General features: G+C 41.2%; 1 protein-coding gene across 5 annotated transcripts in view; it reads right to left on the bottom strand.

Annotated features, from left to right (window-relative positions):
• MAPK9 (mitogen-activated protein kinase 9) overlaps positions 1-26,376 on the bottom strand; it is a 51,602-nt gene that overhangs the window by 5,609 nt on the left and 19,617 nt on the right. For 2 of the 5 annotated variants that reach the window (XM_038551718.1, XM_038551719.1), the window contains exons 3-11: positions 19,556-19,685; positions 16,883-16,941; positions 16,568-16,704; positions 14,506-14,644; positions 7,440-7,605; positions 6,054-6,125; positions 2,753-2,935; positions 1,410-1,534; positions 281-344 (exon numbers count right to left, since the gene is read on the bottom strand). In XM_038551718.1, the coding sequence (XP_038407646.1) occupies positions 281-344; positions 1,410-1,534; positions 2,753-2,935; positions 6,054-6,125; positions 7,440-7,605; positions 14,506-14,644; positions 16,568-16,605 (787 nt within the window). In that variant the 5' untranslated portion in view covers positions 16,606-16,704; positions 16,883-16,941; positions 19,556-19,685. Of the gene's footprint in view, positions 1-280; positions 345-1,409; positions 1,535-2,752; positions 2,936-6,053; positions 6,126-6,467; positions 6,540-7,439; positions 7,606-14,505; positions 14,645-16,567; positions 16,705-16,882; positions 16,942-19,555; positions 19,686-26,376 lie in introns of all 5 variants that reach the window. The other 3 variants (XM_038551717.1, XM_038551715.1, XM_038551716.1) reach the window with 2 other exon arrangements.

Here is a 26,376-nt window from a genome sequence, read left to right as displayed (position 1 = left end):
ACTACTGATTCTGCTTCTTAATGGAAAATTGTTATTTGACCTCCTGATTATGGGTTTAGTTTATTGTGGGTTGTTTGGTTTATCTTACAGTCTTCAGAAGCAAACAATATGCAATCCATACCTGCTCCTCACTAATTGTTATCTGCAAGTTTCTTCTGTGCTAGGGATTGTGAAGAGATGGGCTGAGAGGGGCTGCATGGTCCCTAGCTCCTACCCTAGGAAGGCTACTGCTGAGAGTAAAGTGCCGCAAGCGAGTGGCAAAATCAGCTCTGTTCTTTACCTTTCCACTCTTCAATTGCATGCTCTCTTTCTTCCAACTGGGCATCGTAAATCTGAGGTGGTGGCTGAAAATTAAATTACATATGAAGTCAACAGTTAAAACCATAACGAGGCATGAAGACACTAAAATCACCAGGGAGAGTCTAATCTATGTATCATGTGGCTTTCATTTCATATGTAGCTTTTTAAAGATTTCTTTATAAGTGTGATATTACATCATTTTCAGAATCAAAATAATTAGAGGGAAATTAGCCCCCCCCAAAATGGAGCTATTATGGTCCTCTTAATTATAACATGACCTCAAGACACCCTAAAGGCATCTGTCCAAATGTAACTATAAAATCAGTAATTTGAGCCACTTCCTAGAGACCAGTCCTGGATAAGGACATGCCAGCTCAGGTTTACAGTTCATGTTAGAGCCCCTGTACCCAATCCGCAGCTCACATTGGGCCATCCCAAAAATTTCCTTAAAAATCACATGCTTATTATAAATGGGACTTTCATATGAAACGTTATGTTTCTGTGGTGGTTAAATCTACAGGCCAAAAAAAAAAAAAAAAAAACTAAAAAAAAAAAAAAAAAATCTACAGGCCAGCCCTAAAATGAGCCCACCCCTATGCCAGTTATCTCGCTTACAGCCAGAGATCACCCATGCTGGTGCTGCTAAGGGAAAATGCGCCTGAACACTGAGCTCGGAAGTGGAACTCGCCCAGCAAGTGCCTCTGGGAAAGGATAAATAAACTTGTGCTTTTCAGCAAGTTTCTTAAGCCTCTCTGAGGGGGTGGCTTAACCAAGGTGTTATAGGCAAAGCACATGGCACCTTGCCAGGTACACGATGGAGGCTTAGTAAACCGTGTTATTACACTCATACATCAGCATCTGCATAAAGGAAGACAATGCTATCACCACAGCAGAAGCATGTCCACCCCTAAAGTACACTGAGCGACAGCCCCAGAGCAAAGGTCCCAGAAGCAGGCCAGGTCTTGGACAACCCCTGGCCTCTTTGTATTCGGGAGTCCTCTGAAATCTAGAACTTGCTATCCTTACTGAGGCCATTCTGGAACGACAGAAGATCCAAGGAAGCGGACTCCCTGCCTTTACACACGAGTCTTTCCGAAACAGATGCTTACCGCTTCAGCTTCAGCAGGGTCATACCAAACAGTAATGTAAGGGTGACGTAAAGCTTCATCTACAGAGATCCGCTTGTCAGGATCTATCACTAACATTTTTGACAACAAATCTCTGGCTTGACTCGCTAGGATGAAAACAAATATCAGATTAATTAATAAATTAATGCTGAAACATAGAAAATCACAGAGAAAATGTGACAGTACAGATAGAACAAAGATGTATTAAAACTTGACATTTTTGATAGGTTCTGGATCAGCTGAGGCTTTTTCTTTAAGAATAAGCCAAGGAGGCACTTTCACTACAAATCTGGTCTTCCAACTCAGGTTTCTTGCCTCTGGAACTGGGAGGGGAGGAGTGGCAGGGCCTGGGAAAAGGGTACCAGGTGGACACAGGCCAGCCAGAGGCTGACATGGTGCCCGGGGAATGCTGCCACCAGGGCAGGCAGGGGAGCTGAGATAAGGATGGCGCTGCCTGGAGTGCAGGCACAGAGCATGAGCAAGGCTTTTCTCTTGATGGCCCATCAAAACAAAATTAGAACAGGCTTTTTAAGCCATAAAACAATCTCACATTTGCACACCATAGAATACTTTACAGATACCTCCGCTATGACCACAGCTATATATAATGTTGGAAACAGACACTTAAAAAAAAATCTAGAGGTTAGTTGCTAGAAAAAAACCAACAAGCTCAGTAACTTAGTCAAATGTAAGGCTCACATAGGTTTAGGCAATTAAAGTTCACATGGGTAGGCAAAGGAGAGACAGAGCTTTTCTGACCGAGGCAGTTTACCCTGATGTGGAGAGAAATTTATTCTTTTAAATCATGTTTTTGGTGACGGGCACAGGAGAAAGGGAGAAGCAGCTTTTTTTTTTTTTTTTTTTAAAGATTTTATTTATTTATTCATGAAAGACACAGAGAAAGAGGCAAAGAAGTAGGTAGAGGGAGAAGCAGGCTCCCTGTGGGGAGGCCAATCTGGGACTTGATCCCAGGATCACAACCTGACCAAAGGCAGATGGTCAACCACTGAGCCACTGAGGCACCCACTTTTTTTTTTTTAATCAATTATGGGCTAGAATCTTAATTCAAGTGTTCCATGGACCTGAAAACTGTGTGAATTCCAATTGCTATAATTAACATGAGTTTTTCAGACTGACGTGAACCTTTTTGTTTTGACCAAAGGTTTCCATGAGGCCATTCTGTTGAGGACAGAACTTTTAGGTCTAGAAGCCTTCAGGCTCACCTGTACCTCACTCAATTTGAGGGCTTCCACTATTTTATCTCCCCACGTCCAGGGGTGTCAGGCTGCAGAAACAGGTATGAGGGAAAATGAAGGGCATCTTACTTTTAATTTTGTCTCGTTCGGATTCTGATGGGAATATCCAATCTGGGAAGAGCTCTTCAAATTTGATTCCAGGGTATTTCGGTCTGTTTTCTACATAATTCCTCACGGTTGGCTGGAGTTTCTTCATAAAATTCGCAGACGGCGTTCCCAGCTGCTCAATGACTTTATTCCACTGATCAATATCTAAGAAGTCTCTTGAGGAAAATATAACTGAAGGACCTTACGGTTGCATTACACAGAGTAGCATCATTCACAGAAACGCTAAAATCCTCTTTCTACCTGCCAACAGGTGATTAACGAGGCTACCCCACTGGGGCAGCACAGGTATTCTGAAATAATATTGAAATACAGTGTGGGTTTCTGAGACTACTTTTAAAACCTCTGCACCTTTCTAAACTCTGATCACAGTTTATTAGACCAACACCTCGAGGGATGTATGCCATGCCCTTCTAGATCAACATAGTTATTCTTATTACTAAAGACTACCTGTGACAGAAGTGATTAAAGGTGAAATTAGGTAAAGATGACTTAGGCAAACCAAAATCAATTTTCACACCAAGGTGTCTTAAATTTGAAAGCTCCCTGAAGTAGACAGAGTAGAGTCCTGGGTTCACGCCTGGAGAAGCAAAGGCCCGGTGCAGTGCATGAGCTGGGGCTTGGGGCTCTTGGAGCCCAAGCCTTGTCCTCTCCAACAGGGCCGTGAGCCACCCTGGAGCTGCACTTAGATGGACAACTTTGCAGGTCATTCTCTGATTGTCATTGCAGGACCCAGAGCGCATCTGACTTCCTTTCAAAATACATGCCCTGGGTTTCAGACTCCACCACACTTGCCGCACAGCAGGTGCCAGGCCCCCAGTCTTCCCTGGCTCTTCATCTGACTTGTTCATAAAATGTGAGAATACAAGCGTGGCCTATTTTCCAGAGGTGGGGCTTGGCATAATAACTGGCATCATGAACTGGAAAGGAATTCTGAGACTGTAAACAATTATACAAAAGGATGTAGGAAAAAGAAATCATGGAAATAGCAATGTTTAAAAAGCAGTTTTCAAAAGTTAAAAAAGAAAATCTGATTGAGGTCTGTCTCAGAAAAACAGTCACATCACTGTGAAGGAACACAGGACGAGAACAGGCTCTCAAGATGGGTTCTGGCCTCTGGAGTAACGCATGTTCTCCTGCTTCACTGAACAGGCTCACGAGATGGGTTCTGGCCTCTGGAGTAACTAGCATGTTCTCCTGTCTCACTCCCTCATTTCCTGCGTGCAGCTGTAGCAGACTCCTGCAGCCCTCCAGCCCTTCTCGCCACCCTCCCTTCCCCTGGGTTATCCAAAACAGTCCCTCATCTCCTGCTTCTATTCTTGCTGGGACAGTCGACCGGACTTCCATGCAGCAGCTGCCATGACCTCTTCGAACCTGAGTCAGATGGGAGCCTAGAAGTGGGTAGGCGCTCAATGTCTAGTGTGTTCACGATAAAGGGTCATTTCTGTAGACTGACTCAGGGCAGGTGGGAAAGGAAAAGTCAAACCCAACAAGGCTGGCTGGTCTTCCGGCTGTGTGCATGCATTATTGTCCCTTGGTGGCTATGGGCCTCTGGTTATACTGAGCAGGAGCAAGGCTTGGGGAGGCCCCGACTCACGAAGGTTGTTGCATGGCGCCCCATGTGCTGGAGGAGGGCTGGCTGCAGCTCCCTCCCTCTGCTGGGCTATTGTGGCCACAGGAGGTCCCCCTCTATCCCAGGTCATGCATCTGAAGCAAATCTCAGAGAACTGCAATCTTGGTGCCAGAATCTTTTTCCATCCTAGCAGTTTTTAATCTACTGTTTGAAAGAGTGGGCAAAATTGCCTTTGCAAAATGATGTTAATCTCTGTGTGTATTTTGAGAATGACATTAGATGGCCTTATATATAAAACTATCAATTACCAATACTGCAAGATGCTAATATGTAAGGAAGGATTTTAAATTGCTTAAAAATCCACCAAAAAGTATCCAGTTTTTGTACTTTCTGAAGAAAACATTTCTTAATTAATTCAAAAAAAAAAGAAAGACACAAAATGACTATGAATTGAGACTGAACATTAGGTAGATATTTCTAAATTATTTCTCTTTAGAATATATCAACTTCTTCCTTTTAAGCTGAGTCTGTTTCCAAAGAAAGACCTCCTTATTTACAGTTTAGAACAAGCGAATCAAAGCAAAGATTATGGAAAACTGCTAGGAAATTTATTAGAACAAATAAAATGCTGTATTCAACTTCACATAAAATCTGTGATATGAAAAACATCAAGGAAGGCAAATAAAATGATAGGAACAAAATCTTTTCATTCCATGTTTGTGTTGTAAAGAATTTATACTACAAGAAAATCACCCTCATAAAATTATAAAAAACTAAAATAATTTCAATAAAATACATTTAAACACTGACTACACAGCTTGAGTTCCTTTAAAAATAACCATCAATCTGCCAACAGACAGAGACTACTTTAGGCTTTGATAACAAAAAAACAAAATCAAAGACTAATGAAAATCGTAAGTGGTTAGAACACAAATGAAAAAGGGAATATGTCAGAGTAAAAAATGTTAAAGATGGAAGAATATGAGGACCACGAGGAAAGAAAGCTCTTATAACTGTTCTATTGTCTCTTTTGCTTTATGCTCTATGTCATTGATGTGATTTGCTGACCACAGTATAAGTTAATCTTCTGCATCATGTTTGTTTAGACTTCCCCAAGTGTGTCACAAAAGAACCTTCTAGATGGATCTTTAAAAAACTTCTATAAAATGTCAACAGGCGAGAAAATTAATATACTGTTCCTCACAAACTTTTCCTTTTGGTCTCTTTTACCTCAGTCTTATGTAGCACGCTTCAGTTCTTACTTTGGGGGAAGATATTTCAATCCATACTGATAACTAACAAAATGGTATAGTAAGTAAATGACACAATACTGGTCTATTAAATTTAGACAGCAACTTCCCTTGTTAAATTAACTCAGTGAACTAAATAAGCAGTATTTTCATTCAAATATCAGAATACATTTGTCAAAGAGTAAATCAATTTCTAAGCTATTTTTAATAAAATTAAGAATATCATCAGTTTAACTTAATTCTAAGCCTTAATAAAGTCATTACAGGTAGTCAAGTGAAAAAGAAAACAGAAACCTGAACCATTTGGTTTGTGACACTAATTTAACAAACATAATAAAGAACCCCTTAGGACACAGTCTAGAATTACAACATTTTCCATTTGAGCTCCTGCTGCCTTTCGCATTTATGGAAAGCATGGCCGGGAGCGTCCCGGGAAGGATACGATCAGTGCCTTGGAATATCACACAACCTTTCACCAGCTCTCCCATGATGCAACCCACTGACCAGATATCAACTGAAAATAAAATGAAATGACAAAATTATGAAGTGCCATGAACAAAACAAAGGTGAGGAAAAGGAATTCTAACAGTGTACTAAACACACAAAAATGGAAAAAAATTTCTAGCTAAAGGTGAGCTTTTTACACAGTGTGAATGATTGCTGGCTGCTACTTTGGCCTTCAGCTTGCAGCAATCTGGGCTTTAGTGTCAAAGATTCCAGTACTTTATGGCTGAAAAGACAAACAAAACCCCAGAAAAAAGAGGTGCCTGTCCCCACAAAGCTATCTGTAGGCCACATGCCCTCCCCCCATGCCCACCCCGGTGGCCATTGCGGGGGCTCTCCCTGTGAAGGATACAGTCTCTTCCTGGAAACAGGACTTTATGGAGGACCATTTCTGCCATGATGCACCCGACAGACCAGATGTCCACTACCAAACACCAGGTGATTAAAACCAGCCAGAGACCCCCATGCATCTTTCTCAAACCCCCTCCCAACAAAGACAAACCCAGCTTGTCAATGGGAGCTTTTGTGAAATACGGACACAATGCTTCCTAAGTAATCCTCTGCTAAACTGCCATGTTGGCAGGTCTTCACAGGGGTGGGCTTGCTCATCTAGGCTTCCTTGGGGCCCATCAGAACCCCAGGCCTCAGATGGCTGGACAGAGGGCTATTTAGTACCTCTCCTTGGCGCTGGTGGGAGGAGCCAACAGGGCCAACACGTAGCCACAGAACCGTGTCTGTCAGGCTGGGAGCACTGGTTACAAAGCACGTATATCTTAAAGCATGGCTCAGTCCAGATGACCTGTGCAAACTTTCAGACTCAGCAAATAACTGTGATTGAGCTCTTTTTGACAAATTTGTCAAGAGCTCAGTTACAAAGGGCTCTGGTATCGGTAGGGTAAGTTTTAATGTTAAAGAGCCAGTCTTAAACAAAAGAGAACATGTATTATTCCATTTGTACCAAGTTCAAAAATAAATAAAACCAAGTTTTGGCCCCACGAACTAGGATAATGGCTCCCTTTGGGGTTTGAGACCTGGAGAAGGTCTGGGGAGGTTCCGGGTACTGCTGGCGGTATGGGTCCACATACTTCTCTATACTAAATACATTATACTTTGAGAAAATATTCGTTTTGAAAGTATATTTGTAGATATGGGTGACTTCTGCCAGTGGAGACGGGAGATGAATGACTTCGAGTCTGTGGGCCATGACAACCTGCGTATAACACAGCCCCCACGTGGTGTTTCCTCTGGCTCAGGGGACCTGGCTAGTGGTGAGCTGCAGCCGCACAGGAGCGCCACAGCCTCTGCCGGTGCTGCCCACACTCACCATTCTCTTTGTAGCCCATGCCCAGGATGACTTCAGGTGCCCGGTAATAGCGCGTCACCACGTACGGTGTCATCATGAAGTTGGTGCATGCCGTCCGGGCCAGGCCAAAGTCAAGGATCTTAAGCGTGCAGTCTGATTTTACTACGATGTTGCTAGGTTTCAAATCCTAGGGCAGAAATGGTTTAAATGAGTGCAACAAACCAGAGCATGCTAAAGAGACAAGCTTGTGTTGGTGGGGATTTGTGAGGCCGGGGTCTATGGAGGTACCTGAGTCCTGGGACACTGAGGAGGGTTAGCAATGAACCCTGTGATTTGGGAAAACCCTACTCTCTCAAATTAAAATGAATACAAATCAGCCTGCAGAAGTCAGATGGCTGCCCTCATCCCTGTGTGAGAAACTTCATGACATCCCTTTCCTTAAAATTTCCTCGGAGCTGCCACAGAACCCACTTATCCCTCCTCCCACCTGTTCATTCTTCAGTTCCCAGCTGTCCCACAGAAATCTAATGCAAGCCACACACATAATTTACATACATTTGCTTGTAACCATCTTAAGAAGAATGAATATAAACAAGTAGGTTTTAATAGTATATCTTATTTAACCCAATATATCCATAACATTATTTTAAAACATTAAGCAACATCTAGAAATTATTAATGAGATATTTCACATTCTTTTTTTTGGTACTGTCTATGAAATCCACTGTATATTTACAATTAGAGCCACATTCTGAGTCTCCACAGCCCTATGTGGTTTGTGGCTGCCATACTACATGGCATGGGGCTACAATTCTCTGACTCTGCAATCTTTGAACAGCTCCTTCTTCGCCCAGAAAAAAGAATGCCATGATCAGCAAGCCCACCCCACTGCACACACCACCTGTGAGGCAGCCCCATCTCCCCCTGCCAGTGCCAGGTCTGTGACAGGAGACTCTGGCTGTGCTCTCAGTAATCAGAGCCCAGCCGCATACAGCAGACGCTCAGGAAATACTTGCTGTGTGAACACACACATCACACTCCCCTCTACCCCACACCCTGAACATATGAACAAATTTCCAGAGTCTCTTCCCACAGGAAGTCCTGGGCCTTCCTTCATGGTGAAGCCCTCTCTGTCCCCAGACCCTTCCTCAGGCCACAGGGATCTGACTTCTGCCTGGGACAGCAGCCTGCAAACTCACCCCAGAAACTGCCTTCTAAGCTATGCTCATCTATTCTCTTCACAAGTCATGCCACACAGGAGGACCTGGGAGGACTCCATGTGGGGTGTCAGGCCCTGCATCTAACACTTTCCTGCACATTTGGGTACAGACAGGTGTGCAAGAGAGTTAAAAATTACATCAGCTAAAATTATGTTTCATGACTATTAAATGTTCTAAACTTCCTGGATTCAGTATAAATATGTTTGAAAAATGCAATGAAAATTCCCCACCAATTCCCAAGCAGATGCTCTGGCCTCGTTGGCCCCAGAACACTGCGTGAACACTACCTTCTCATATGTGTGTTCTGATGTAGGGGAGACCCAGGGGGTACCCCCACCCTGTACCTGCAACTGCTAGTCGGCCCCTCACACACACCAGCAAACCTTTCCCCTGAGGAGGCAACCATGCAACTAAGGCAAAGAACCAATTTGCTTCTAGTTTCTTTTTTTAAAACCAAGCCTGTGGCAAGAATAGGAATTTTAGAATACAGCTGAGTGAAGTCAGTCGCAGAAGGACAAACATTATATGTTCTCATTCATTTGGGGAATATAAATAATAGTGAAAGGGAATATAAGGGAAGGGAGAAGAAATGTGTGGGAAATATCAGAAAGGGAGACAGAACGTAAAGACTGCTAACTCTGGGAAACGAACTAGGGGTGATAGAAGGGGAGGAGGGCGGGGGGTGGGAGTGAATGGGTGACGGGCACTGGGGGTTATTCTGTATGTTAGTAAATTGAACACCAATAAAAAATAAATTAAAAAAAAAGGAATTTTAGAATACAGCTTGCTAACAGGCGAAATAATGCTCAACTTCGTGAAAAAAAAAAAAAAAGTTTTTAAATGTCCAAATGACAAGGAACTATAGTCTCCCGTGTGGCAATGAGCAAAAGAATGACAACAACCAGGGCTGGTAAGAGAAGCTAACATAGAGCCTTACACTGTTGGCTGGGATGTCAACAGGTGCTTTCTTTTTAGGAAGCTGATTTTTTAAAAATTTGAAATGTCTCTACTTGGACACCTAGCAGCCCCTGAAATCCAGCCCGGCCTTGATATAAAGTGCAACCACAGTGATAAGAGTCAGTGGAACAGCTCGCCAACCGCCCACTCAATGAACCGCAGAGTGAGCTAGAAAACATGCCCGGCAAACGTGCCCGTCTCCAGCCACTTCTACCCTTGGAAGATTCTCCTTTTGCACAGATTTGGGTGGAACAACACACTTTCCTGCCATCTGCTGGAAAACTATGGTAACAAAATGCAAATCAAGCTGCTTGAGGATGTGGCCGGCAGTCCTGGCAGGCTTGGGAGAGGCAGCTGGCAACTGGACGCCTTTCACAGGCATCCGGTTGCCTCTCCCACTTCCACAGCGCTCTCATCAGCCTCCACATATAGCCAGCAGCAGTTTTCCTGAACAAAGTGGACTTAGAGCTTCAAGGTGGCAAAGACAGTTTTGCCCCTTCAAATCTTGAAAACCACTCCAAACAAGGAAAACAAGAAACACGTGTTAACATACAAAGGACATTTGAACTTGGGGCTTGACCACAGGGTGTGGGGATGGCTAAGAGAGCAGTGTCCCTGGGACAGACAACTAGACTGCATAAAACATCTGTAACCAAAGCAGGGAAAGATCAGAGGAGCAGGGGCCTGAAGGCATCTCCCTATAGAGTACCACCTCACCCAGTCAGTTCTCAGCTCACAACCCACTGACCAAAGCAGGACCTAGAAGGACCCTGCACATGGGGAAAAGTGTCTGCTGCCTTGACTTCCCCAGTTCTTCCCCCACAGTGGCTTCACGCTGTACCTGAGGCCTTACTGATCTAACAACTCTACTGTGGCCACCACTGCAGCTGCAGCCAGGACTGCGAGCTGGTTATGCCTTGGCAGTCCACATTCTCTAGGATCATCTAGTTTCCTCCAGGGCCGGACTAGGGAGTCAAACTGAGATATGACATGGACTGCTGTCCTTGCATTCCTGGAATTTCAATGGTGGCACTAATCTCTATCCCTCCTGCCCCCTGAGATCAATAATACTTTTGATTTATCTTGTGAGGAACTTCATGTTTCCACTTGGCCTTCCCCATCGTGACACCTTTTACCTCGTAGGCCAAAGAACCAATGCAGGGGTCACTCCAACTGCCAAGTGTAGCCCTTCCAATCATACACTTGCAGGGTTGAGGAGATGACTGCTGGGTGGATCCATGGACCCAGAAGCCCATTCTGAGGCACCAGGGTCACATGTAGGCAAGCCATGGAGACCTGCTGAGGTGATGGCTGAGAGCATAGAGAAAGAGCACCTGCTAGGGCCCAGATAACAACTGCAGTGACAGGAGCTAAAGTGTTCTCCTGTGGCTGCCCTCTTCTCAATTTCCCCTCAGGAAGAGAGGTCCATGGGGAGAACCGGGGAGCTTCTCCTGACCTGTGTGGCTCTTGGCCAGTGACTGTGTGGGGCAGAAACCCATTCCTGTGAGACAGCAGACTCCCCTGACAGATGGCCCATGGACTCTGGGGTGGGCAAAGTTGTCTGAGAGCTGTACCACAGTTGTGGCTCTTCCAGGGGGTCAGACCTGAGCTGTCTTCTGTCTGCCTCTCCACCCCCTCCAGCCCACTCCCTGGTTCCTCCTCACAGGCTTTCTTCCAGAACGTGTCTTGTGTGTCTAATCCTATCCTGGCATGCCAATGTTGTGCATGAAAGTCCCCACATGCTCTATAGGGACAAAAAGCAGCAGAGAGGCAGGAAATGAGCTGGCTGAGTGCACTGTGGGTATATAACATACTGCTCGCTCCTTGAAAAACAAAACAACAAAGGCCAAAATGCAAACTAATAAAAGACAGGTGTTGTTAACTCCACAGACAAAAAGCTGAAAGGAAAAGAAATCCAATCACAGTATAAACAGAGGAGTGTGCATCAGAGAGCGTTTAGGGATCATGGTCCAAATCCAATGATGCTGTAAATACCTGGGAGGTCAGGGAACAGGAAAGGTGGCGGGGTAGGGAGGTCTGTGTTGATGAAAGGGAGCTAAATTGGTACTTTATGCCCGAAACTGAAAAAAAGGCCAATGAATAAAGGTATGATATTATTTCAAGGTATGGGGATAAACACCAAAATAACAGCTGAAAGAAATGAGTTTGCTTCTGGGGAGTGAGAAATTCAGAGGACATGGGGACTTTGTTTTTTTTAATATATATTTGTAGAACTATTTGATCCTTGATTAAAATAAGGAACATACCAACCAAGTTGTTTAGTGAGTTTCAGAACAATTACATACAAGAGGATCTTGTTTGAAAAGGATAAATTGGAAAGGACATAAGTATACACAGATAATGTTGGTATTAGCATAAGTAAGAAAAGAGCATCACTGTCAAGTTTGGGAGGAAACACAACCAATTGCTGTCACTGGCCACCTCCAGGCAACAGTGGAGAGCTGGGGGACTTTCCCGTCTTTTAGTTTTTTGAATTGTAAAGATAAAAAGTCGTGGAACTATTGGTGTTTTATTTTTCAAATAATTAAATTTTGCTTTTAATACAGAAGCATTTTAATAAGCAAAACTGAAAGTGCACACCTTGAGTATGGTGTTGTATACAGGAAAAAGGACTAGAATGGCTCGTGGACAACCGTTAACTCATTAAAAGGCTCTTGCAACTCATCATCTCTCGTGGGTGGGCTGGGCCAACTCAGGCCTCTCACTATTTGTTCTATCTCCCTTTCCCATAAGGAGCATGTGGTACTTTCATGAGCAAACATAAAGCCTGGTAGACCTATGAATGTGTGCGCAGGTACAAGGTGAGAAGGGCAGTGGCAAGGCCTGGTGGGGTGGTGGACAGGATGGAGAAGTGGTCCATGGGATCATTTGCTCGGGTATTCTCAGGTTTCTAAACACTGTGCTGGGCAAAGCAGACACCTCTTTGAACTCCCTTTGACATTGTGGTTAGTGGGAGTGGGACCAAACTCCAGGGACTGAATATTCCCTAACATGGGCATGTGTCCTGCAGCCCTGAATAGGTCCCCAGGAACGGGAGGATATTGTTTCCCCACACATCTCTGGGCCTGAGAAGAAAGACACAAGTCAGGCAAACTGTGTTCATTTACAAAACCAATAAGGCTTAATATAATGAAGCCTAATAATAATAAGTCTGGAAACTTATTCTAAAGTGTGAATTTAAAGCAAAATCTGTTTAAGAGCTGCTAAGAGTGTCTTAATTTATGTAATGGCCTGTAAAATTTTAGGCAGACATACAGAATGGTGTATTGGGAAATCTTTTTTTTTAATTTTAAAAAATGGGTACTATTATGCTAGGTGAAAGAAGTGAGAGAAAGACAAATGCTGTATGATTTCACTCATGTGCAGAATTTAAGAAACAAGTAAGCAAACAGAAAAAAAGAGCGAGACAAACCAAAAGACAACCAGAGGGGAGAAAAGTAGGTGGATGGGGGAAACAGGTGATGGGAGTAAGGAGGGCACGCATGATGAGCACCTGGTGATTTAAGGAGTACTGAATCACTGTTATGTGCCTGAAACTAATATTACACTGTATGTTAACCAACTGGGATTTAAATAAAAACTAAAGAAAAAAATGAATAGTACTATTTTTTTTAAATAGTAGTACTATTTTAAAAGCAAATTTGTCAACAGAATTTATATTATTTTAACTGAACACCTGGTGGCAGCAAAGGCTGTATTTTTCAGAAATAGCACTGTCAGGAGCTGGGTGCTTTACAAGCGTGTTAGGCCCCAGACAGGCCCTGGGAGGAGGACCAGGTATGATGCCCAGGCTTACTGGCTTTGAAGTCACAGACCTGAGGCTCATGGTGTGAGGCAAGGGCAGCTTGGTTCTCTCCGGACTGGCGGGCTGTGCCACTGTGGCCAACATTTTCCTGGCACCTAACAAATCTACTGCATCATTGAAAATCTCTCTATTCTTTTCTATATGAATAGGCTTCATTGTTCTGGTCTCACTATCTTTCTCCCCACACAGATTTTGGTTCAGAGAAGTGACAACTTCTTGATGTTGGAAATATAATATCTAAAGATAGTCTGTCGACAAAATTAGTATGGTAATAACTTAGGGAACGCCAAGAATGTTTCCAACAAAATTCTATTATCTCTGCCTGGAGTCTCGCTCAACATTCTAGTAGTTAAAGAAGATTCTATCATGATGTTCTGCTTACACAGTGATAGAAATAAAAAAAGAAACAAAAACTAATAAAATCAGCTTAGAGAGTTACACTGTATCCCGCTGGTTTTTCATGGTTACTTCCTGACCTTAATGGCAACTCTGTCATCAAATCCCAGGTTAGCCCAGTGAAGACGCCCACCCAGGGCCATTCTAAAAGTTCCCATCAGTGGGGCCAGAATGCTGGAGTGGCAAAGTTTTACAATATGAGACATGGATATTTGACCCATAATTTATGTATGATTTCTCAAGCAACGGTATCATTTACTACTTAGCCTCTAACTTTTCCCCATCCCGAACCTAAATTCCTGCCTCATTAAAAATGGTATTTCAAATATGGCAAATGTATTAACAATAGATGATTCTGGCTTAATAATACTTGGGAGTTCTCTGTTCCATTCTTATAACTTTAAAATTTTACAATACTTCAAAATTAAAGATTAAAAAAAAATAAGATTTCTTCCACAGCATCAAACAGAGTAGCTCAAGCCTGCATCCAGAGTAGCTCCTGCGAATGAAGTGCTCCACAAATGTCTTCTAATCTCAATGGTATTTGGGGACTTTAACACGATTCCATAGGTTTTTGGATGCTTGACACTGATGACTTTTTAAAAAATAGTTCTTTTGTACCTAGACAATCACGATAACAAAATGATTGTGATTTTAAAAATAAAACTGACATGGTGTCAGCACTTACTCTATGAATTATACCAGCTGAATGCAGATGTTTAATACCACAGAGCATCTGGTAAAGAAGGTAGGACATTCTTTCATGGTCTAACTCCATGTGAATAACCTGACATAAGTTAGCATCCATTAGCTCCATAACCAAATACCTGGGAAAGAAAAAAAGATCAGCCATGTACATATAAAAATCACCCTAAATTCCTTTATGGTTACTGAACTATATTTCTATGAAACAGTAATAATTTACTACCTAGTTATTGCACTGGCTAAAGTTAAAAAAAAAGATAACTTATTTTCTCTAAATATTTATAAGGTGTCTTGTAAAAAAGTTAAACATGTAATGGAACTTAGTAGAAGTTTTAAAAAAATGATACATTTCAAATTAAAACAATTTTTATGTAATAGTAAACAATCTCAAACATTCAAAATCTCACATACATCTTTATTTATTTGCTATTGGATCATACTCACTAGTATAGAAATCATGCTGCTACTTTTTTTATGTTAAGAAAACTTTTGACCTTCTTTCCCCACCAGCCATGCCCCATATTCTCCCTCTCTTTGTAAGCAAAACTCCCCAAAGAGGTATCGACACTTGGCATCACCAATTCTTCTCCCATTTTTTTCTCCATCTCACTCTGATGGGGCTTGTGCCCCCACACACTGCTGAACCTGTCCTCGCCCAGGTTCCTGGGCACTTCCTTGTATGTTGCTAAACCCAAAGGCCTGTCCTACAGTCTTGCTGACTGTGCCCTGCTCCTCTCCCCAACACCTTACTGTTGGGGGGTGTTGATGCTTGGTCCTTGGCCTCCTTCTCTTCTCTGACTATCCCAGTCTTACTGATCTCTGGTCTCAATACTTTAAATACCATCCACTGACTGTCAGCTCTCAAGTTCATATCTTGCACCCAGACCTCTCTCCTGAACCCCAGGCTCATGTATCCACCTGCCCACATCCTAGGCCTACTTGGGTATCCAAGAGGCACTGTGAGGCCCATGTCTAAAACTGAGCCTTTGATTCCACCTCACTTTCCAGTCTGTGCTGCCTTAGCCCTCCTCGGCTCAGGTGGGAGCACTGTCAGGCTGCAAGGGGCTCAGGCCAGCACCAGGTGTCATCCTTAGCCTCTCCCTCCTCATACTGCAGTCCTCCACCATAGCTTCCCCTTCAGGACATTTCAGCCTCCAGTCTCTCCCCTTTACCTATTACCCTCTGGTCTAAATGCAACCACCATAACCTTTCCCCTATGTTGCTGCAACAGCCTCCTAACTGGGCTTCTGTGTCACCACCCTTTGTGGTGAGTTCCCAACACAGAAACTAAAGCTATTCTTTGAACATGTAAGTCAGGGAAGCTCACTCTGCCTTGCCTTGGAGTAAAAGGAAGTCTTTCCAATGGCTTAGAGGCCCAGCAGTGTGTGGCCCCATCACTTCCCTGAGCCCACCCTCTTCTCTCATCTGCTCCCCTTGCTCCAGCCACACTGGCTACTCGCAGCTCTTAAAGCACACCAGGTATGGCTCCACTTCCACTCCTTTGTACTACCTGTTCCTTTTATTTGAACCTACCTTCCCTCAAATATCTATAGGACTAACCCCTCACTTCCTTGAAGGCTTTCTTCAGATGTCACCAATACAGTGAGGTCTTTCTCCAACCACCCTGCTTACAATCTCAACCTGACTTCCAAGTCCCAGCACTTCTGATTCCCTAAACCCAGTTCTGCTTCTTCCAGAGTATGTGCTAAGTCCTTATGAGCATCATTTCCTGACTTTTGTTGGTTATTTTTCTTCTCTCTCTCAGAGCTCTAAAAGTGAGTATGACTACATGCAATTTTTAATAATAAAAGGGATTTTTGCCTGTTTTGTTCCCTCAAGTAAGTCCAAGAGAGTGCCTAGCACATGAGTGGCAATCAAATATTTGTTGAATGAACACACCAGTAAGTTTAGCATTAGTTGTGCATTATACCTCAATACGATAAATTAATATTTTATTGCTAGTAAGATAATTCTGTTTCAGATTTTGGAAACACATAACATTTAATGATGTAACGATTTCAAATAATAATTATAAACCCTCAAACCCTGTAATCCTGGCTTTCAGGAGGCTGGAGAAAAACATTTCATATTTCAGCAAAGCAAATGGGCAGCATTAATGGTCACTGTTTGCTCTGAAGAATTATTTTCAATCATCCTTTCTCTGTTAGGGAGATGATAATATCTAGGTACAAACAGTTGAATATTATTATTTATCTTCCTTACTATTTCTCCTCCACAGAAAAAAGTGGCTAAATATATTGCTACCTACATTTCCTAAATAAAAAAAAAAGCAGTTACTTTCTTTTCTAAATATTTAGTCTTTGATACATAGTGTATTACTGAGTAAAAACGATACTTACACATCTTGAAATTCTTCTAGAGTCTTTTGTGGTGTAAACACATTTAACAAACTAATTATCTGAAAAGAGAAGGTTTATTATACCTCAGCACATCAGGTAACTCTAACTCTACATAATTATAAAAATTAACATGAAAATGTATTAAAACTGAAAAACAAAGCATAGCAGAGCTCAGTATTTATTATTAGTTTTACCAAAACATCCTGTTACATGGTATATGAGAAAAGTTAAATGATTAGGATTCTTATCCTGGAAATAAGATGTGCTTTTAATCACATCACATTTTATGTGTCTCTAGTATCTTATTATGACAGAATTTTAACACATAATGTCATTCGGGCTCTGAACATAAAAAAGTAGAAATTACGGGCAAAAAAATATGAAAGCAATATGTTAACTCTGAAAACTGAAATACTATCTACAAATTTCTAAACTTTTGAAATATGAAGCTTGTATTTTTAGAATGATGAAGATGAATCCCTCACAGTATTATGTATTTACTTAAGAGAGTTCTAGAAAGACCTTTACCACAAGACATTGGTCCTGGTACCACAACAGTTAAACAGTGAGTCCCACTGCTTGAGAATCACACATGTCCTCTATCATTTTAAATGACCAAGGGAAAGATGAATGATTGAGTAGATAGGATTGGGGTGGCTGGCTGACCGAGTGCAAAATAAAACCAAATCCATACTTTGATCTTCACATCAACTCAAAATGGAACAAAGATTTAAATGTAAACCACGAAACCACAAAATATTAAAATGTGGATAAACATTTATGTAATCCTGGTGAAGAACCGCCTTTTCTAAGCATGATAGGAAACCAAGGACATGTGTTGTGTTAAACCCAAACCAAGACCAACAAACCAAAAAAAAAAAAAAAAAAAAAAAAATTTTGGTATGGCAAAAGCAACCTAAATGAGTTGAAATGGAAAAGAAGTGAGGGTTGATAGCTTTAATATACAAAGATCCTCTATAAATGCATAAGAAAGAGAAAAACAGCCCAAGAGAAAAATTGCCAAAGGCCATGGGAAACAAGTTCTTTAACAATAAATGGCTTAAAAAGTATGGAAAGAAATTAACCTCACAAGTAAGAATAAAATATCATTTGTCATTTCTCAGGTTGGTAAAGTACAACAACAAAAAAATGTATAATATGTACATAGTCCTGAGGGGATTCTGAAATAAAACACATTCTTTGATATTCTTTTTTTCCCTCAGATAATCTTAATGAAAGTGCAAAACTTTCATTAACTTTTCATTGACAGTCTTCCTTGAGGTCAATTTGTCAGCATATATTAAAATTAGAAATGTGCAGTATATGCTCTGGCTAAGAAGTTCACCTGGACAGGTGTGCAAAGATGCATGTATAAGGATGTTTATTGCAGCATTGGTTATAATAGCAAAAACTGGAAGCAATCTAAAAACCAGTAACAGGTGACTGGCTAAATAAATTATTGTGTATTAATAATAGTACACTATGTAATGTATTTGAGGTCCAGAAACATTCCTAAGGGAAAAGGCAGGACTCACAGTAACATAGCTGATTGTGCTCATGTACATATGATACATGTGTAAGAATGCTCACCAAAACGTTAATGGTAGGGTTCTGAGGGATTCAATGATTTTTGCCTTGTTTATTTTATTTGAATTTAAAAAATAATAATCATAGTTTCATGTAACCTGAAAAAAATTTTAATGTATAAAAATAAAGTATGCATTGGAGAAATTAAAAACAAATTCAAACCACAGACTCAAAAGAATAAACCTATCTTAGTTTTGTACATAATGTTCCTGTACCATAAAGATCCAGCATAAACGCTAAAACAAAGGGAGTCACGTAGAATTGAGTGTAGTCTTGAATACTCATCCCCCACAACAAAAAAAGGGGTCACAAGGGGTGATCTCCAAAGCCCCTTCCAGACATTACATTTTATGATTTTTATAACATGGCAAGGTTATCAGAATCATGCTCTGAGACCAGTAGTGGACATACAATGTGCCTGAGTACCTCATTTTCTGAAGACATACAATTTCTCCTCGAAATTTACAGTGCTTTGATTTCTGTGGAGATGTCAAGTACAGCTATCTTGAATACCACACCATCTACTCACATTTATTTAGAAATGAAACTTCCATCATACAAAGTAAAAAGTCACTTTGTAGAACAATGTTTTTCTAAGAAATTATCTAGGTGTTTCTCAGTTTGTTAGGTCAATATTATTGCCATTTTATAGTAACAGAAATAGTGAAAGTCAAATGATGCAGGGTTAATTGATATTGCTATCAGACCTAGACTGAACCATGATGCTTCTGGCTGACTTCAATTCCCCCAATGCTGATTAAGAATTATGTCAATAAGGGGCACCTGGGTGGCTCAGGCGGTTAAGTATCTACCTTTGACTCAGGTCATGATCCCAGGATGGAGCCCTACATCGGACTCCCTGCTGAGTGGGGAGTCGGCTTCTGCCTCTGCCCCTCACCTCACTCATGCTCTCTCTCTCTCTCAAATAAATAAAATTAAAAAATTTTTGTCAATAAAATAGAACCATTTAAATAGTTACTGTTATTACTAGTTTACTTGAGTTCTGAACTCAAGGTATTTCCAAAGACCCACAAGATTACCATATTGTTGACCATATTATCAGAGGAAAACATAGACATAACTTACATTTTTATGATTGACACATTTTAAGAGGACGAGTTCACGGTAAGCTCTCTTTGCATGAGTCTGATTCTGAAAAGGACGACTCAGTTTCTTGACTGCAACATTTATCCCAAGAACTGTATCAAAAGCGGCACTGTAATCAGGAAATATAATAAGGAACCCATTAGGATGATTCTGGAAAAGACTGCAGTGCACGGTCTTTGTTCAATGTATTCTCTTTTTGGTCTTTGTTCAATGTATTCTCTTTTTGACTAAGTAACAAATAAGGAAATACCTTTCAGCTTGTTTCCACTTAGGGTACCTCTACACACCAAGAGCAAGGCAAGGGGGCTAAGAGGGTAGAATGGACTGACTCCTTTGCAGAAGCACGAACATGCCAGCTGCAGTTAGGAGGCACACTGACTTCTCATTATATTGGTTGACATTATTGTATTTGGAAACAAGTAATTCAATACAAAGCATGTAAGACCAGTCAAGAAATGAAGTCTTCAGTTTAAATATGCCAATAAATTGAAACAGTCACTGGATATCACAGAATAAAATATAAATATATTCTGGCATATCACGGTGGAGGAGAGGGTTGAGCTCATGAGAAGAATATTATGAGAAGCTTTGTTTGTGTTTTTCCCCAGACAAAAGAATCTAAAAGAAAACAGAAGCCAGCATCTCAGCTCGTGGTAAAATCCCTAAGATACAAAACCCCTAATGTAAGCAATTACTATATATAAAATCCTGCTAGAAATAACTCCTTGTACCATTATAGTATGAATAAAATCTTGCAGAGGCTGTGTTTCTGGCATCTCAAGTTCCCAGCTGAAAGCCATGGTTCCTTTTTCTTCCAGAAAATAGGAAAAATTGAGTAGCCTGATTGTACATTCTGTACAAATTAGTACTAATGGCACTCCTGGTGCTATTATTACCCTTCAGCTACTCATCAGAGGCCAAAAGCTGCTAAGGACCACCTAAGAACCGAAGCATCATTTAAACTATGATGCTTCGCTCATAGTTTACCCAGGGGGGCGCCTGGGAGGCTCAGTCAGTTAAGCATCTGCCTTCCACTCTGGTTGTGATCCCAGGGTCCTGGGATCGAGCCCTGAGTTGGGCTCCCTGCTGTTGGGGGAATCTGCTTCTCCCTCTCCCTCTGCCCCTCCCCCCGTTTGCACCTTCCCTCATGCTGACTCCCTCAAATAAATAAAATCTTAAAAAATATATTATTTCTATGTATTTATTTTATTCAGTTTGTAACACTGTTTTCACTTATTCATTTCTATTAGTGTTTTTCTGCCAACAATCCTCAGGTCAATCTTTTTTAAATCGAAGGCTAGAGATCATGTTACTTTGTAATTATTTCTAATTCAGGTCACATTATGTGTACATGTATACACATATGTAAATCTTCATGCTCATATGAAAATGCACCATTCATACAAATTATAAAATGTTAATGATAAATCTACTTGTGCAACAATTAATATACATGTGTACTTGTACCTATATTTATCAGTCTTAAAATGTGACAACAGTTACACCTTTTTTGATCTCAAAAGTTTTTGTTCAAAATGAGCCAAATGGGCAGACGTGTACAGACACCTATTTCCACTACTAGTGCCAATCCTTGGAAAAACCACCTTCAATTACTTCTGGTTTGAATTCTTGTGCTCACTCCTCAACTCCAAATATACTTTTATCATTATTTTCTCATTTATCAGTTTCAGAAATTGTCTATCTACTCCCCCAAAACTAAAGATTTAGTCACTTTACTTGAAACCCCGAACTCCTCCCAGCTTTTTGCTCTCATGTTATTTTAAACTTTTCCCTTGGTTACCTTTATAACTCCAAACAATGTGCCTAAACTTCTTGTTCTATCAACTTTCAAGGGAACCTCAGGACCTCCAGTATGTAAGATGAGGCCATCACAGTCCATCTCTTTGGCCTTCAGCACGCTCTGCTCTCTTTCCCTTCCTCCAAACTCTGTCTCAAATAGTCAAGCCAGAGAACATATCTCCTTACTCTACAACTAAGTCTTCTGGGCTTGTTTTGGATGTGTCCAAAAGTTGAAAACCAAGACAAAGAGACTATGTATGCAGGCACATGTCAAAGTTCCTAATTGCAGAGCTGAGATGACATTTCATTTTCTAAGGATCACATGACCCTCATTGCCACTCACAAGAGAATGAGACGACTTCTGGCATCAGTCAAATGGATTTTCTTTTCTTATTCTTTTCAATTCCATCAGTTGTTCAAACATCATGTCCTTTTAAAGCTGTTTGACATGTGGACCATGACTTTCTAGCTTTTCCACCACAAGTTCCTAACGAAGGATTGTTCTTATTAAAAGAAAGGGAGCCTGGGTAGCTCAGTTGGTTAAGCATCTGCCTTCCTCTCTCTCAGGTGAGGATCCCAAGGTCCTCAGCAGGGAACCTGCTTCTCCCTCTCCTCCCTGCTCTTGCTCTCTCTCTCTCTCAAATAAAAGTTGGGGGGGTGGGGAGAAGAAAAATACCCCTTTCTGAAGGCTATCCCCAGTACTTTCTACCTTCTCACTCACATATTGTTTGGGGTCTATTCCATTCTTGAAGATATTTTTTTCTTGCAATTTCTTTCAAGACCTGCTGCACAGCTTCATCCCTGGAATTTTTTTCACTGGCCCCCATGTTTCTGGTCATACATGTTCTCATATTCTCTTTCTTGGTAGAATACATACATCCTCAAGGAATTTCCTCAGAAAAAGTGTATGGAAGATAAATGATCTTATTTTGCTCTCAGCCTTGACTGATGGTTTGTCTTCTGACTTCACATTCAATTTTCTCTGAGAACTCCACAGATTTCCAACATTGAGTACTGGTGATATTCATTCCTCAACTTCCTGTCCTGTTCCTCAGCTTAATGATTTATCACAAAGAGCCATGTTTTGTTGGCATCACTCCAATAACCCCCACAACATCTACTAATCACTATCCCTCCTGTCCCTCAAAGATGACAGGAGGGATACTTCTGACTACATCTGACTTTTATGATAATCACTTCCTTGCTTCAACCAGCTAAACATGAATTTTCAAGCTCCCTCTCCCCACCTCCCATGGCTTATTTTTGCCTAGTTTTTGAAATTTGACTTCTTTCACTCAACATTACATTTGTGAGACTCGTCTGTTGTTGTGTGTAGCTATTCTGTGTCATTGCTATAATATGCCTTTGCATGGCTATATGACATAATGTTGATAGACACTTTGGTTGTTTTCAGTTTGCAAGCGATTACAAAAAACATGGTCATAAATGTTCTCACACAGGGCTCTGAGTCCCCTATGCATGCATTTCTGATAAGTACATAGCTAAGGATGAGACTGTATATATTTTAGTAGATAATGTCAAACCACTGTCAAAGTGGTTCATTCTACCAATTTCTAGACATTTGATTTTTACGTATATTGACCCATGTCCTACAACAAGGCTAAGCATACTCTCATGAAATTAAGAAACAGGAGCTGGGGCTAATCTAATGACAAGAGCCCTTTAGAAGCAGAGTTTGTTCTGGCTGCTGGGAAGAGGAGAAAGTCTGAGATTTTTTATCGTGAGAAGGGTTAGACGGACCACTGCAGCCTAGAAGATGGGGGGGGGGGCGGCATTGTAAGAAGGAATGTGGGAGGCTCTAAAAGTGTGGTGGCCCTTGGCTGACAGAGAGCAAGGGATGGAGACCTCAGACTTACAGCTGCAAGGAACTGGGTCCTGTGACTGTGCTTGGAAGCACATTCTTTCTCAGAGCCTCCAGATGAGAGTGCAGCCCAGCCAACATCTTGATGTCAATTTGGTGAGATATTGAGCAAAAACTTGGGCAAGCCCATGCAGATTTCTGACCTATAGTACTATGATATTATAAATGGCTGTTTTTTTTCTTTAAACACCAAGTTTGTGGTAATTTATTATGCAGCACTAGAAAACTAATACATCTGCTCTTCTGTAGTTTTCTATACTTTTGTCTCTTTGGGCTTCATCCTGGAATTTTTTCCTGATCCATTTTTCAGATTGATAAATCTCTCTTCAGTTATATGGTCTGCCTTAATTTCCTTAATTATGGAAATAATTATTGCCTTAATTATGGTCCCTTAATTTCATAATTTGATTTCTTATCTTACAGTTCTAGAGTTTCTATTTAGTTCTCTTTTTTTCTAAGTTCTCATTTTTCATCTTCCCTTTTACCATCCTGAACATAATATCATAGCTACTTAAAAGTTTGGATCTAATAATACCAATTTCCCCTCTGGATCTGTTTCTTTTCTGTTTGTGCTGGTGAGCATGTTGTCTAATCTCCTCAGTGACTAGTTATCTGTGATTATGTGTTGCTATCTAGAAATAATTTACTATCCAGTATGATACTGTTTTCCTCTAGGGAGAATTTAAATTCACTTCTTCTGGGTACCTGGTGCAGGGCACTAGCAATTTCAGTTCAAGTTCAGTGAACTGAGGTGATCTGAAGCAGAGTGGCAGTGCCTGCAGGGAACGGTTTCTTTCTGGTTCATTCTCACTTCCTGGATGCAGTCCTTTAGAGGACTCCACTCAAAGTGAAGAAGTTCACCAGGCCCCTTACAGGGCCCTGGGCTCCAATGTCTGTCTGCCAGTGCCCCCCAAGGCAATCTCAAGTATTACTCAATACCTCAGCTGCCCATTCTAGAATTTTCAAATGTCCTCAGGGGAAAGAGCCCCAAATCCGGGGCTCCCCTCACTAGGCTTCTGCCCTCCTCTGGATCCTGTCTTAGTAATTCTTCATTCACCTACTTGCACTCTAAGTGCAAATGCTGAGTGCGAGGGTGAGGACGGGAATGCTGGGAGCCAACTGGCATGAATGTTTCATAATGAACACTCCTATTTCTAGCCACTTGTGTCATCTTCATTTTCTGTATTTGTCATCTCTATACCCACAGCCTCTTTGGGGTTTTACTATAGATAGGTCCTCTTCCTTGTGCAAATGTCTTGTCTACTTATTCTCACTTCCTCTGCTCTGTTTATCTGCACCCAGTTCCCAATTACTTTTTACATTTGAGAAACTTGTTAAAAGCTCTTCTGCACTAACTGTCCTGGATCATCTTGTTAGCTTCTGATCCAGAAGCTCTAAACCACTCATTTTAGAGATGAAACTATTAAGACCCACAAAGACAAAAGGATTTGCCCAAGGTCACAAAAGACTCCTGCGATGTGGATCACAGCTGGCCTAGGAACCCAGTCCTCTCGAATCACACTCTTCCTGCACTTTAAGCTATACACCTTCTTCATCATAGAAATGTTGTTGCAGAAAGTTATGTGTTTATTTACTTGCACTACTAGAAAGAAAATAAAACGGTGTGAGAGCAAGGCAACATTCATGGGTACACAGAACCAGAGAGAGGAAAAGGAGTAAGAGCTAGACTAACCATTTCATGTTCAGGTTAATGGTCCCTTCTAGGGACTGCCGGATCCAATATTAAACATTTTTTTAAAAATATACACTTCCTACAGCTGTCCATAAAACAGATAATCCTAATTTGGTTGAACAACCTGAGATTTTAGAAGGACAAAGAAAAAACTGAATTGATATAAAAGAAATGTACACACATTTTCCCCACTACAGCGTCAAAATCTTCCAATGACTTAATTTTATTAAATAATTTAGTTGATGCTTATGAATAATCCAAAGCTATTAACATTTTAAAACTTACTTCCTAATTTATTTTACTAATATTTTTAATGAACAACAAAAACATAGAAACAAATCAAGGACAATTGCAGAAACAATTAAAAATTGTTTTTACTCTGATCACAGCTCTTCCATGTAATCCCATTCCAGTACTGGTACCTTGGCTTGCCCACACTCCAGTCCCTAGGTCTTTATAAAGCTCTACTTTGAACAGACAATGAACAAGTTTGGTAAACCATGTACTATTGCTACTATGATATTTTATTTCTCAAAAATGTAAGAACATGGGATGCCTGGGTGGCTCAGCAGTTAAAGTGTCTGCCTTCAGCTCAGGGCGTGATACTAGAGTCTCCGGAATGAGTCCCACATCGGGCTCCCTGCATGGAGCCTGCTTCTCCCTCTGCCTATGTCTCTGCCTCTCTCTCTCTCTCTCTCTCTGTGTCTTTCATAAATAAATAAAATCTTAAAAAAAAAAAAAGTAAGAACATGCATGCCCCCGTGTTAGTTTCCTATTACTATTATAAGAAATTACCACAAATTTCCTAGTTTAAATAACAGATTTACTATTTTATGGTTCTGGAGTGAGAGTGAGATAGTGTGTGTGTGTGTGTGTGTGTGTATGTGTGTACACGCATGTGCACTTGCACATGTGCACATCGATCAAGCATTTGGTTCAACATAGCGGAGGCTGGATTCTAAACATGAGCTGTGATTACCTGGGGACATTTCATACACGAGATTAATCTTGAAAGACCAGGGATAGTGTCTTGAAAGACTGGTGGGTTTCTGAGGACAATCTAACTGAACATGCGTTGGGAACAAAAGTGATGGTCATGGGAAAGAACCTGCCATGTTTGCAGGGAAAGGAACGCTGGAGAGAACTGGTTATCTAGATGTTAGGGCTTGATGGTGGGGACATTCAGGTCTTTCTGTCACTGATGGACAGAAAGGGGTCTGTCTGGCACCATTAGTAGTTTCTTGCTCTATTCACACTTGATCTTAGCCAAAAGGTCGAGAAGCGATTTCTTGCTCTATTCAAACGAGGGGTAAGGCTGCTCCTTGCACCACGTACAGAACATTTTTCTTCCGAGAACTTTTAGCAAAATGCCAATACCCAAGATGCTAATAATGCAAAATAGAGCCAAGAAGAAGTCCTCAGAAG

Source organism: Canis lupus, chromosome 11 (genome assembly GCF_011100685.1).
Source record: "Canis lupus familiaris isolate Mischka breed German Shepherd chromosome 11, alternate assembly UU_Cfam_GSD_1.0, whole genome shotgun sequence".
Lineage (NCBI taxonomy): Eukaryota > Metazoa > Chordata > Mammalia > Carnivora > Canidae > Canis > Canis lupus.
This window is presented reverse-complemented; position numbering and strand designations above follow the sequence as displayed.